This window comes from Drosophila arizonae, chromosome 5, assembly GCF_054131065.1.
Source record: "Drosophila arizonae isolate 15081-1271.41 chromosome 5, UAZ_ARI_1.0, whole genome shotgun sequence".
NCBI classification, from domain to species: Eukaryota; Metazoa; Arthropoda; class Insecta; order Diptera; family Drosophilidae; genus Drosophila; species Drosophila arizonae.
This window is the reverse complement of record NC_142925.1, coordinates 27224650-27239148: the sequence shown is the minus strand read 5'-3', so window position 1 is coordinate 27239148 and position 14499 is coordinate 27224650. Positions and strand designations below refer to the sequence as shown.

General features: G+C 38.2%; 2 protein-coding genes across 3 annotated transcripts in view; one reads left to right on the top strand and one right to left on the bottom strand.

Moving 5' to 3' along the window:
- Positions 1–14499, bottom strand: part of ppk29 (pickpocket 29) — a 344359-nt gene that overhangs the window by 90742 nt on the left and 239118 nt on the right. The window lies entirely within an intron of this gene.
- Positions 5163–9449, top strand: LOC149268902 (uncharacterized). The gene has a single exon (XM_089469770.1). It carries the CDS (start codon positions 5224–5226, stop codon positions 6724–6726), a length of 1503 nt encoding a protein of 500 aa, XP_089325896.1. The 5' UTR covers positions 5163–5223; the 3' UTR covers positions 6727–9449.

Below are 14499 nucleotides of genomic sequence, written 5' to 3'. Positions count from 1 at the left end.
AGGGAACGCTCCAGGCTACCGTTCGTCGAACGGCAGCTGGCAGGGAAAAATGTAAGAATTTTAATCGACACGGGGGCGGCCAAAAACTATATTAGACCCTTAACAGGGCTAAAAAATATAAGGCCAGTTAAAACCCCGTTCAATGTTAGTTCCATTCATGGTTCTAACAAGGTTCACCAGAAATGTTTAATTAACATTTTCGGCGTAACAACATCATTCTTTCTATTAGACTCCCTGGCTCCATTCGACGGCATCATAGGCTTCGACTTGCTAACGCAGATAGGAGCAACTTTGAATGCCGAAGATGGCACAATCAACTATGGGACTGAGCACCACATATGCAGCACCACATATGCGACAATGTAAACTTTACAAATGTCGATGATATTGCCGTACCAGAAGCCATAAGGACCGAGTTTAACAACATGATCCTAAACAAAGTAAAGGCATTTTCAGCTTCTAACGAAGCATTGCCGTTTAATACTTCTGTAGTGGCCACAATACGCACAATAGACAATGAGCCAGTCTATTCTAAACTTTACCCACACCCTATGGGTGTCGCTGATTTCGTAAAAAACGAAATCAAAGAATTAATGCGAAATGGCATTATCAGACCATCAAAGTCACCCTACAACAACCCGACATGGGTTGTCGATAAAAAAGGTCGTGACGAAAATGGTAACAAAAATAAACGCCTAGTTATCGACTTTAAGAAACTAAACGAACGTACTATTGCCGACAAATACCCAATGCCAAGCATTCCCATGATTTTGGCCAATCTAGGAAGGGCTAGATACTTTACAACTCTGGACCTTAAATCCGGCTATCACCAGATTTTTCTCGCGGAACAAGACCGTGAAAAAACATCTTTCTCTGTAAATGGAGGAAAGTATGAATTTTGTCGATTGCCGTTCGGGTTGAAGAATGCTGGAAGCATCTTCCAAAGAGCGATTGATGACGTACTGCGTGAACAAATTGGCAATACATGCTATGTGTACGTAGACGACGTCATAATCTTTTCAGAAAACGAAAGAGACCATGTCAAACACATCGACTGGGTCTTAACAAGGCTATGTGAAGCTAACATGAAAGTTTCAAGGGAAAAACCCATTTCTTTAAAAAGGAAGTAGAGTACCTAGGGTTTATAGTAACTGAAGGCGGGGCGAAAACCGACCCGGAAAAGGTTAAGGCTATTCAGGAATATCCGGAACCAAAGAACTTTTTTGAGCTTAGATCATTTCTGGGCATGGCCAGTTACTATAGGTGTTTTGTTAAAGACTTTGCTGCAATCGCGAAGCCATTAACAAGCATGCTGAAAGGCGAAAATGGTTCCATTAGCAAGCACATGTCAAAGAAAACGATTATCAGCTTCGACATCAACCAGAGGGATGCCTTCGAGAGACTAAGAAATATCCTAGCTTCAGAAGACGTTATTCTTAGATATCCAGACTTCAAGAAGCCATTCGATCTAACGACGGATGCTTCTGCATATGGTATTGGTGCGGTACTATCACAAGATGGTAGGCCCATCACCATGATATCAAGAACTCTGAAAGACAGGGAGACCCATTACGCCACCAATGAAAGAGAGCTATTAGCTATCGTATGGGCGTTAGGCAAGCTACAGCAATACCTGTATGGTACGAGAGACATTAATATCTACACAGATCATCAACCTCTCACCTTTGCTGTGTCAGATAGAAACCCTAACGAAAAATTAAAAGATGGAAAGCGTATATAGATGAACATAACGCAAAAATCCATTACAAACCTGGAAAAGAGAACCACGTCGCAGACGCATTATCTCGACAAAATATTAACGCCTTGCAAGGGGAGATAGCGTCAGACGCAGCCACCATCCATAGTGAGCTGTCGCTGACATATACAATTGAGTCAACAGACAAGCCAATAAACTGTTTCAGAAACCAGATAATTTTGGAAGAAGCACGCTTCCCTCTGAACCGGAACTTCATATTTTTCGGCGAAAAAATTCGCCATATTATTCACTTCACAGATAGAAATCAAGCATTAAATGAAGTAAAATCATTTGTCAAACCGAATGTAGTCAACGCAATCAATTGCGATCTCCCAATGTTGGCATTCATCCAACACGAATTAGTAAAAAGCTTCCCCTCCACTAAATTTCGTTATTGCAAAAATGTAGTAACTGACATAACAAGCAAGGACGAACAAAGAGAGATAGTCATGACAGAACATAATCGTGCGCATAGAGCCGCACAAGAAAACGTCAAACAAGTCTTGGAGGAGTATTACTTCCCGAAAATGACTAAACTAGCGACAGAAATAGTGGCAAACTGCAAAACTTGCACTAGGGCGAAGTATGACAGACATCCAAAAAAACATGTTCTGGGAGAAACACCAATCCCATCATACCCTGGCGAGATATTACACATTGACATTTTTTCAACTGACAAAAAGCTGTTGTTAACATGTATTGACAAATTTTCAAAGTTTGCAATGGTACAACCAATAATGTCACGAACGATAACAGATGTAAAAAATCCTATCGTCCAAGCCATCAATTTCTTCCCAAAAACGAAAGTAATATACTGCGATAATGAGGCATCTTTTAATTCAGAGACAATAACCTCATTATTAAAGGACAGATATGGAATAGATATTGTGAATGCACCACCACTTCACAGTACCTCCAACGGCCAGGTAGAGCGCTTTCACAGTACTCTGTTGGAAATAGCGAGGTGCCTAAAAATCGAGAGGAAAATAGACGACACAGTCGAGCTAATCATACATGCCACATTGGAGTATAATCGATCGCTACATTCTGTAACAGGCAAAAAACCGATTGAGGTGATACATGCGTCTACCAATGAGTTTAAAAAAGCAATTAAAAGCAAAGTGGAAAAAACGCAACAGGTGCAGCTAGATAGAAACAATCCAAACAGGCAGAATAAAGTGTTTGAGATGGGAGAAAAGGTATTCGTTAAGACCAACAGAAGGTTAGGTAACAAGCTCACCCCCTTATGTGAGGAAAAAACTGTTCAGGCAGACCTAGGACCGTCTGTTCTTATCAAGGGGAGGGTGGTCCACAAGGACAATTTAAAATAAGAATTTAATAGATTAGTGATAAAACTAGGGAATTCATAGATTTAAATTTCTTTACTCTCACAGGATCATTACGCCAGTCTTAATCTTGCTGGCGACGGTAAATGCTCGGATCACCGATTATTCGCATTCCAGGTACATTCCTGTTGTAGACGGGGACGTACTGGTATGGGAACAGCGTGACTATGTTAGGCACACTAGCAACCTGACAGAGTTCTCCGTAATGTTAAAAGAAACAGAAAAGTTGTCCGAGTTGTATCCTCAGTCTCATATGAGGAAGTTATTAGATGTTGATACAGACCATCTTAGAAACCTTTTGTCCGTATTGAAAGTACACCACAGGATTGCCAGAAGCTTAGATTTTTTAGGGACAGTGCTAAAAGTTGTGGCTGGCACACCCGACGCATCAGATTTGGAAAGAATTAAGATAACAGAGTCAAAGTTAATCGAATCAAACAACAGACAGGTAGAGATAAATACAGAAACCCAAAAACAAATAAACCAGTTAACCGATACAGTAAATCAACTAATCAAGACAAAAAAGAAAGAGCAAATCGACACTTCGCATTTATATGAGATACTTTTGGCTAGGAATAGAATGTTGATAACTGAAGTTCAAAATTTAATGCTTACAATCACACTTGCTAAATCAAATACAATTAATCCTACAATATTTGATCACGACGACTTAAAATCCGTATTAGTTGAGCATCCCACAGATGTCCCTACAGTAAGTCTATTGGAAGCATCCAATATTAAAGTCCTTCAGTCCGAGAACATAATCCATGTACTAATAGATTACCCTAGAATTAAATTTGTATGTAAAAAGGTCATCATTCTTCCGGTCTCACATGAGCACACCGTTCTTCAACTCCAAGACGATACCGTAGCGGAATGCGAAAACGACGTCCTGGCGGTCTCCAGCTGCACTACAACAACACACACATCGTTTTGCAAGATAGCATCTCGAGATACCTGCGCACAGGCTCTGCATGCGGGTGGCAAAGCGCAATGCTATACGCAACCCAGCCACCTGGCACCCATCACCTATGTGGACGACGGCATCATGGTAATAAACGAAAGCCCAGCACGAGTTAGCACCGATGACGGTCCAGAGATACAGGTCAATGGCACTTATCTCATCACTTATGAACACATGGCCATCATAAACGGTACCAAGTTGCAAATCGTCGCGAAGCTCTGGACAAGTTACCGGGCATAGCGGCTTCCCCATTAATCAACATCATCAGCCATGAGCCGGTACTCAGCATGCCATTGCTCCATAGAATGAACAACAACAATCTTCACGTCATTCAGGAGTTAGAAGAAAAAGTAAGATCTGCAGGGTCGCCAAAGGTGTGGTTCAGCATTGGAGTAGTGATCAGCCTCGTATGCTGCGGTTCCATTCTACTCTACCTAGGACTGAGAAGAAGGCAGGCTTCAAGGAAAATGCAAAGGATTGTCAACAGCTTCAAGATGAACGAGGACGCCCATAGTTTTAAGGGGGGAGTAGTTAACGAGTGCCCCCCGCACGTAGCAACTTAAGACTTTATATATCATTGGGTAAACAGTTGCGCGCATGGTGCTGACGCGGCGAATGCCTCAGTTCAGTGCCCTGATCGCAGCGGCCAGCGACGGTAACCTGATCCCTTGCGCATGTCGTAAGAGCAGCGTTATCGCTTATGCTGAAGTCGGCTCGCCGACTATGACGTTGTAGCTTATGCTGTGTCAGCTATAATGGGTAGCTTAAGCTTGACAATTGTATGTTTAGAATAGCCTCATTCCGACTCGCTTTGGAGCGGAAAATCAGTTCTGTTAGAGAATCCAAAGCTAACGCCAGCTTTCAATAAATATCAATCCGAATAAACTATTTGTATTTCAATTGTGTCGGAGACAATGTATCAGCTGAGCCAAGGAACATAGAGCCCTTATCGAGTTAGAAGTACCGATGACGCCTCATATCAGCCACCTAGCAGCATAAAGCATCGTGGGACTGACTATCATCTCAACAACTCATCGTTGGACAGACTCATCAAATTAATTTGGATACATGAGGATTCATCGAGGATTGTGCAACCGTTGGGCACATTATTGGATGGATTGGCAGCAGCATTCGGAAGCAAGATATCCAAGGCCGAAATGCGTCGCAAGTTTGGGGCACGTATATGGAGTGTCGATGAGAAGTTTACACAGTATTATGAAGAGAAAATACGTTTAGCAAGGGAAATTCGTTTAGATGTAGACGAGCTACTGGATGGTCTCATTGAAGGAATCCCAAATGCAGTTTTACGTGCGCAGGCCAGGATACAGTGCTTTGAAGACCCCAGCAAATTGGTAAGGGCTTTTGCAGAGGTGCGTTTGCCACTGCAACGATCTACTGGAGGAAAAGGGACAACAGCAGTGGGACCAAGGCTCGATAATGCAATGAAGGAGACGCGTTGCTTCAATTGCAACTATAAGGGGCATTGGGCAAGAGATTGTCAGAAGCCCAAGAGGGAGAAGGGTACGTGCTACCACTGCGGCGCTAAGGATCATATGGTGGCACAATGCACGAAGAGGAAGGATGATATTGGAAACAATTTCGTAAGGTTAATCAGTATACATTTTAAGTCCAAAGATAAAGCCTCAATTATTGCAGAATGCCTCATAGATTCAGGAAGTCCTATTTCGTTTATTAAAAAATCGTGTGTCCCAGTTGGAATAAAACTTAAAGCACACGCAGAAAATTACTTTGGGCTAAATGAAAGCCAGTTAAATGTGATTGGAAAAACATTTGTTCATATTTTCAAGAAGTTTGAGAAAATAAATTTTTGGTTAATAGTTGTGCCTGATGAATCTATGAGGTCTGAAGTAATTTTGGGGAGAGATTTCATGGAAGCTTGCAATTTATATGTTGACCCAATCGCCTTGAGAATGATTTCAGTGGAAAGAGCAGCCGGCACGTTAGATAAATCGTTAGGAAACACATCATTAGATAAATCGTTAGAAAATACATTGTTAGGAAACATATCATTAGATAAATTGTTAGAAAATGAAGAATTAGGAAAGAAGTTAGTAAGTAAATTGTTAGAAAATGAAGAATTAGGAAAGAAATTAGTAAGTAAATTGTTGGAAAATGAAGAATTAGGAAAGAAGTTAGTAAGTAAATTGTTAGAAAATAAAGAATTAGGAAAGAAGTTAGTAAGTAAATTGTTAGAAAATAAAGAATTAGGAAGAAAGTTAGTAAATAAAGTGTTAGGAAACAAAGACTTAGAAGAGAAATTGTTAGACAAATGGTCAAATAATAAAGAATTAGAAGAAAAATTATTAGACAAAGAAGAGAACGATAGGTCAAAAGAGTGTTTAGAAAAGTCTATGGAAATAAATAGCAAAAGCGTTTTTGACGATAATTTTGAAGACAGCATGCTTCAAATTAATGTGGTAGAAGGAGACAATGAAAAAGAGATATATATTATCGGTGAAAACATTAGTTATGATGTACGGAAAAAACTAATTAGATTGCTGAAAGTGGAATATGTAGATGCTGAAAGGCCAGTGAAACCTAAAAAGAAATGCGAAATGAATATACGAATTGAGAAAGCAAACCGTTTAGCTGTTCACCAAGAAGGTTATCATACGCTGAAAAAGAAAAATTACAGATAATGTTAGACGAATACCTTAGAAATGGCATCATACAACCTAGTTGCTCAGAGTATGCTTCACCAATAGTATTAGTAAAGAAAAAAACAGGAGATTGAAGAATGTGCGTTGATTTTAGAAAACTCAACAAGATCATGATCAAAGACAATTATCCTTTGCCGTTGATTGATGATTTGTTAGACAGACTAGTGGGGAAGTCTATTTTCACGAAGCTTGACCTTAAGAATGGATATTTTCATGTTTTTGTAGAGAAAGAGTCCGTAAAATACACATCGTTTGTTACGCCGTTAGGACAGTTTGAGTTCTTGAGAATGCCTATGGGATTAAAAACAGCTCCGCAAATTTTTCAGAGATTCGTTAATGATATATTTGCAGATTTAATAAAGGAAAGCAAGGTAATTGTATATATGGATGATATAATGATTGCCAGCAAAGATGTGTCCGAGCATCTTAAGATACTAGAAGAGGTTTTAAGGCGATTAGTAGAGAACAAATTAGAGTTGAGGCTGGATAAATGCGAATTTTTGCAGAACAAGGTTAAATATTTAGGATTTGTAATTTCAGAAGATGGCATTAAAGCAGATGATAAGGGATTAGAAGCTGTAAAGAATTTCCCAATACCTAATAAAGTTCAGGCGGTGCAAAGTTTTCTCGGGTTGTGCTCATATTTTAGAAGATTTATAAAAGACTTTTCAACTCTGGCAAAACCGTTGTATGACTTATTGCGGAAAGATAGGAAATTTCAATTTGAAGAAAAGGAACTAAATTGTTTTTTATGCTTGAAGGAGAAATTGTTAGAGGCACCAGTATTAGCGTTGTATAATCATAAATATGACGTAGAATTGCATTGTGATGCCAGTGCAATGGGATTTGGAGCAGTGCTTTTACAAAAGAAAGAAGACGGAAAACTGCATCCTGTATTTTATTTTTCAAAGCGAACGACAGAAACGGAAGCAAAATATCATAGTTTCGAGCTGGAAACTTTAGCCATTATTAATGCACTTAGGAGATTTAGAATATATTTGCAAGGCAGAAAATTTAAAATAGTAACGGATTGTAATTCATTAACTTTAACTTTGAATAAAATAGATCTTAACCCTAGAATTGCAAGATGGGCATTGGAAATGCAAGAATTTGATTATGAATTAGTGCACAGGGCTGGAAGTCAAATGCAGCATGTAGATGCATTAAGTAGATATAATAATACCATTATGGTAACAGAAGCAAATAGTTTTGAGACTAATTTAATTATTTGCCAGACAAAAAATGCAAAGTTACAAGAAATTAGAAAATTGTTAGAGAAACAAGAGCACAAATTATTTGAAATGAGAAATGGTGTTATATTTAGGAAGACAAATGATGATAGACTATTATTTTATGTACCAGAAAAGATGGAAGAACATGTATTGTACAAATATCACAATGAATTAGGGCACGTTGGAAGGGACAAGATGCTTAATGCAATAAGTAAATCATATTGGTTTCCCAATATGAAAAAGAAAATTTTAGAACATATTGAAAATTGTTTGCAATGCATAGCATTCTCGCCTAGAACGGGCAAAGCAGAAGGGTTGTTGCATAGCATTCCAAAGGGGAATAAACCGTTCCAAATAATTCATATTGACCATTATGGACCAGTGGATAACGGCAGATCAAAGAAATACATTTTTGCAGTAGTAGATGGGGTTACAAAGTTTGTCAGATTATTCACTACTAAAACAACAAGCACTAAGGAAGTTGTAAAGGCATTGAGGGAATATTTTAGAACATACAGTAAGCCAGAATGTATTATATCAGATAGAGGAAGTTGTTTTACGTCAACGGAGTTTGACCAATTTTTAGAAGAAGCAAAGGTAAAGCATATTAGGATTGCAACGGCATCGCCACAAGCGAATGGTCAGGTGGAGCGAATAAACAGAAGTTTAGGTCCGATGATAGCTAAACTAATAGAAGGTGATAATGGACAGCATTGGGATTCAATAATTGAGAGGGTGGAATATGTTTTGAATAACACTCAACATTGTAGCACCAAGCAATTGCCAAGCGTATTATTCGGAATAGCGCAAAAAGGGGAAATTAGTGATAGTTTAGGAGAGCAATTAGAGAATATAATAGGATTAGATATATGCAGTTCACAGAATTTAGAAGATATTAGAGAACAAGCACAACATTATCAATCTGCATAACAAACACGGAACGAAGAGAACTTTAATAATGCTAGAAAAGCTGCAAAAGTATACAAGCCAGGAGATTATGTAATGGTTAAGACGGTGGGAATATCAAGGTGGGAATATCAAGGAAATTGATACCTAAATCCAAAGGACCATATGTCATAGATAAAGTACTGAAGAATGATAGGTATTTGATAAAAGACGTTGACGGTTTCCAATTATCCAGGAATCCTTATCGAGGTGTTTGGAGTGCAAGCAATATAAGACATTGGATAAAAGCATAAGAGAGATAATAACTTATATTGTAAATATTAATTTCAAAACTAGTGTGCAACATTTAATTAACAATTTAATTTTTATAACATGTAAATAGAATATCTGTAAGAATTTTTTTTCTGTATCAAACATGTAAACATAATATTATTTTTAGGAAGTTAAGTATCAAATATTATATAAAATTAACAGAGATAGAGGGCTATCTCAGAGTCAGGATGGCCGAATTGTAGCAGGCTACTAGCCTATGTATACTGTAGCTGGTTACTAGCCTATGTTATATTAGATTTAAAGTTAACAGCATTATGGTTAACCATCGATAGATACACATCTATCGATAGTTAACCATATCGGTGGCTGAGGAGGCTGTCGATATGGAACATGCCAATTTGAGTAATAGAAAGAGGAGGATCGATACATTTTAAGCTGGAGTGTGAACAATATCAGACGTGTGTATATCAAGAAATTAAGAAATAAAGAAATTAAATAAAAGGCCTATTACACTATTAACAGTAAAGAATAAAAATAAAAATAAATAAATAGAAATTAAATTAAAAATATCTTTAACTAAAATAAAACAAATAAATAAATAATGATAATAATAAAAATAATAAATAAATAAAATAAAATAATAAATAATAAATACAATAAAGAAATAAATATACAAAACAAAATAAATAAAATAAAATAAATAAATAAATAAAAATAATAAATGAATAAATAAAATAAAAGTAGCTATGTAAATAAAAGTAGCTGTACGTGTAAGGGTCAGTATGGCCGGAAAGATGCTATGAGAAATGAATTACACAGGGACGTGTAACTGTCAGCATGGCCGTGTCGTGTCAGTGTGATATTACACTGTTGAAATTGCAATTAGATATCTTGATATCGTGTTAATCGATTGATTTAGTGTTGTGGTGCAATTAAAGGATGCACTGTCACTAGGAGAGAGACAACAATAGCTGTTGCTGAACGTAGTCCCGGGTGTCGCTGGGTGAGAGCGAGGCAGCTAGTCATGTACCTGTGCTTTCGATGAACAAGAATATGCGACCATGATTAGAAGTTTCGAGAGTAGAAGAGAAGACACACTTGGTCGAAGACGATTGAACGAGTAAGAGCATTTAAAAGAGTTTAGCGACACGCCGGGAATTCGTTATTACGCGCCGCTAAAATGGAAAACCAGAATGAGAAACGCATCGCCCCCGACATATATATATATACATATACATACATATATATATATATATATATATGTCGTGTCAGTGCGATATTACACTGTTGAAATTGCAATTAGATATCTTGATATCGCGTTAATCGATTGATTTAGTATTGTGGTGCAATTAAAGGATGCACTGTCACTAAGAGACAACAATAGCTGTTGCTGAACGTAGTCCCGGGTGTCGCTGGGTGAGAGCGAGACGGCTAGTCATGCCGTTCGCAGCAGGGTCGCTGTGCTTTCGATGAACAAGAATATGCGACCATGATTAGAACTTTCGAGAGTAGAAGAGAGGACACTTGGAATGACTATGGAACGAGAAAGACCATTAAAAAGAGTTTAGCGACACACCGGGAATTCGTTATTACGCGCAGCTATGATGGAAAACCAGAATGAGAAACGCATCGCCCCGACATCAGAAGTGGGATCGGCACCACCTCCAACGTTCACGGAGGAGCAGTGGCGTACGATTTTGGGCCTACAAAACCGAATTAGTCAATACGTGAAGTGAGCAGCAGAAACGCGACGTCATTCTACGAAAATTTAACGCTGACGTGGCAGACGTTGATGCTGAAAATTGATGTGCGACTGTAGCTGAAATACGTGTGGTAGATGAATCGAAGATAAGTATACCGATCCGAGGTGAGAGCTTTCCAATTATCTTTGATTCTGGTGTATTATTCCTTGGTGAAAGATAGCTTTGCACAAAAGGCTATATGAAACAAGTGAGGGTACTCGGGTCGAGACTGCTCGACTGGTAGCTGCCCTTGGCTCCTTGGGCTGTTGTTCCGGTTATTCTGCGCATTTTTGTGTACGCATACGGTGGCGCATGCACGCGTTTGCTGGCTGCGCGGTGGGCGGCGGCTGCGCTGCGGTGAGGCCGGTGTTGTGAGGGTTTGTATGTTGGATGGTTTCTCTTGTGGTGGGACTGTCTCTGTGGGACTTTCGGAGCGTGATCGTGGTGCTCAGATGTGTGTGTTCCAAAGGCGCGGATCTCTAGTGCATTTTTGGTGGTAGAAGTTTTAGATGGTGACAGATAATTGATAAAGTTGCTTAAAGATAATCGAATGTATAAGTATTACTATGAAAATGTTCGAAAATTGACAAATGGTTCATGCAGATTTTCTGTCCCGAAATCCAGAAGTCAAAATTACAAAAAAAAAAAAAAAAAAAGTAGAAGAAGTTCATGTTGATTTAGCAGAAATTACAGATAATTGGCTATTGGCGGAGCAGCAACGCGATTCGGATATAATGGAAATAATGAACCAATTAAATGCTGAGGAAACTCGAAATGATGTTTTAAAAACATATGAAATTAGAGCTGGGTTGTTGTATGGCATTATTCAACGAAATGGCAAAACACGTTGTCTTCATGTGATTCCCAATGCCTTTAGATAGTCCGTAATTAATCATGTGCATGAAGCAACAATGCACTTGGGTTGGCAGAAAACTCTAGACAAGGTTTTTGAGCAATACTGGTTTAAAAATATGACGAAATATGTAAGGAAATTCGTAGAAAATTGTATAACGTGCAAATTGGCTAAACCTTCATCCGGAAAAATACAAATGGATATGCATCCCATTCCTAAAGTTGAAATACCTTGGCATACTATACACATAGATATTAGCGGCAAGTTGAGTGACAAAAATGACGTAAAAGAATATGTCGTTGTTCAGGTAGATGCATTTACTAAGTTTCTCCATTTACATCACAAGTTAAACCTAGACACAAATAATTGCATTGAAGCCGTAAAGTCGACTGTAACACTTTTTGGAGCACCTTATCGTATTATTGCAGATCAGGGCAGAAGCTTTGCAAGTAGTGGCTTTAAAGATTTTTGCTCAAGTAATAAAATAGATTTGCATTTGATAACAACAAGCGCTAGTAGAGCTAATGGACAAGTGGAGCGCGTGATGAATACTATGAAAAGTATGTTGACAGCAGTAGAAACAAGTACACGATTATGGCAAGAAGCTTTAAAAGAAGTACCGTTAGCCATGAATTGCACAACCAATAGTGTAACCAACTTTAATCCATTAGAGTTATTAATTAGTAGGGCAGCAAGGCCTCCGGGCATGCTACCTATCGGTGGAGAAACGAAAATTGATCGTAGTGAAGCGAGAGTTCTAGCTAAGGAAAATATGGTCAGGAATGCCGAGTATGACAAAAATGGAGTAGATAAAAATAAGGCAAAAATTAAGAAATACAAAATTTGTGATTACGTTTTGATAAAAAGTGAAGAACGGCATCAGACAAAACTGGATCCCAAATTTAAGGGACCATTTGTAGTTACTGAATTGCTAAAAGGTGACCGTTACATGTTGAAATCATTAACAAACAAGAGAAAATATAAGTATTCGCATGAGTTTTTATGAGCATTACCAGATAAGCAAATCGAAACAGAAATATTTGACGACATTGACCACGGTGAAAAAGACGCTGGTTAAGAGGTTACCTCTGCCACCTAGAAGGTGTGGAGGACATCCTACACAGGGGCTAGGTTCAGTTGTCAATGGTCACGCTGGTGAAGGCTGACATTGTTCATGGCGGACACTTAATCTAGTGAAAAATCATGGTATATGCGGTATATATCATGGCAGAGTGGCGGCAAGAGCCTGTTTAACTGTGGTATGATAAAATGGAAAGCCAAATGATCGGGTTTGTGCAGAAGAATACGAGCTACTGAATTTGAGCGATATCCTGCCAAACTGACGTTCGATGAAGAGCCAAATGGGCGAGTGGTTGCGGAAAAGTACGTTGTACTTTGAGAATGTAGATGAGATATCCCGTAACACTGCTATTTGATGGTGTAACATGGGCGTGAGATAAAAGTGAAATCCAAATGGTTGAGTTTATTTGCATTAACCATAATTTGAAGACATTAGGAAATGTGTAACGAGATAAAGTAATGATAATGTGGGCAATGAACAGAAAGATTTATTTTGATAATATCAATGAGAGCAAATGTAAATGTTTAAATGGTGCGAATGTTATATTGGATGATGAAAGTACGTAATCAAGTTAACTTATTTTGATTAATAATGATATGAGTTTTTAACTGTGTACACGAGGACGTGTAATCGTCAGGAAGGCCGTGTTAGAGATTTATGTAATTAACATGAGAATTTAACATAACAGGAGTATGTTATGATAACAACATGAAAATGAAATGTTGATGATGTAGCAATGTATTGGTGCACTGTTGCGTCAGTCAGTGTGACACAATGTTGCGATGCTTCTTTGCGATGTTGTAAAACTTCATAGTGACGAGACTGTGTCGCTATATAGACAATGCAAGATGCAAAGCAGATGACAAAAGAGGAATAACGGTTAGATAATGAGTTATCCGTCATGTTTGACGATGAGTTACCCGTCTGAGAGAGACGATGAGTTATCCGTCTATGAGAGACGATGAGTTATCCGTCAAGTGTGACGATGAGTTATCCGTCAGGTGTGACGATGAGCTATCCGTCCAAGAGAGACGATGAGTTATGCGTCTAAGAGAGACCATGTGGTATCCGTCAGGTGCGACGATGAGTTATCCGTCAGGTGCGACGAGGAGTATCCGTCCAAGAGAGACGATGAGTTATCCGTCAGGTGCGACGAGGAGTATCTGTCTAAGAGAGACGATGTGGTAGCCGTCAGGTGCGACGAGGAGTATCCGTCCAAGAGAGACGATGAGTTATCCGTCAGGTGCGACGAGGAGTATCTGTCTAAGAGAGACGATGTGGTAGCCGTCAGGTGCGACGAGGAGTATGATGGAGTATGGTTGGTATGAATAAGGAATGATAGAAAGAATTGTGGTATCCGTCTTGACAGGACGAAGTTTGCAGAATCGAGAATAATAGAAGAGTAATGTTAATGATAATATTGATAGATACCGAAATCTAAGAAAATGCGAATGTAAAATCGAGCTGTAATAACTATTAATAGTAAAGAATAAAAATAAAAATAAATAAATTAAATTAAAATAATAAAAATATCTTTAACTAAAATAAAAATAAAAAAAAAATAAAAAAAAATAATAATAATAATAATAATAACTCAATAAAATAAATAATAAATACAATAAAGAAATAAATAAACAAAACAAAATAAATAAATAAAAATAATAA

What these genes read in the sequence shown, in the direction of transcription:
- LOC149268902 (XM_089469770.1), top strand. Translation starts at nt 5,224, where the DNA reads ATGCGTCGCAAGTTTGGGGCACGTATATGGAGTGTCGATGAGAAGTTT.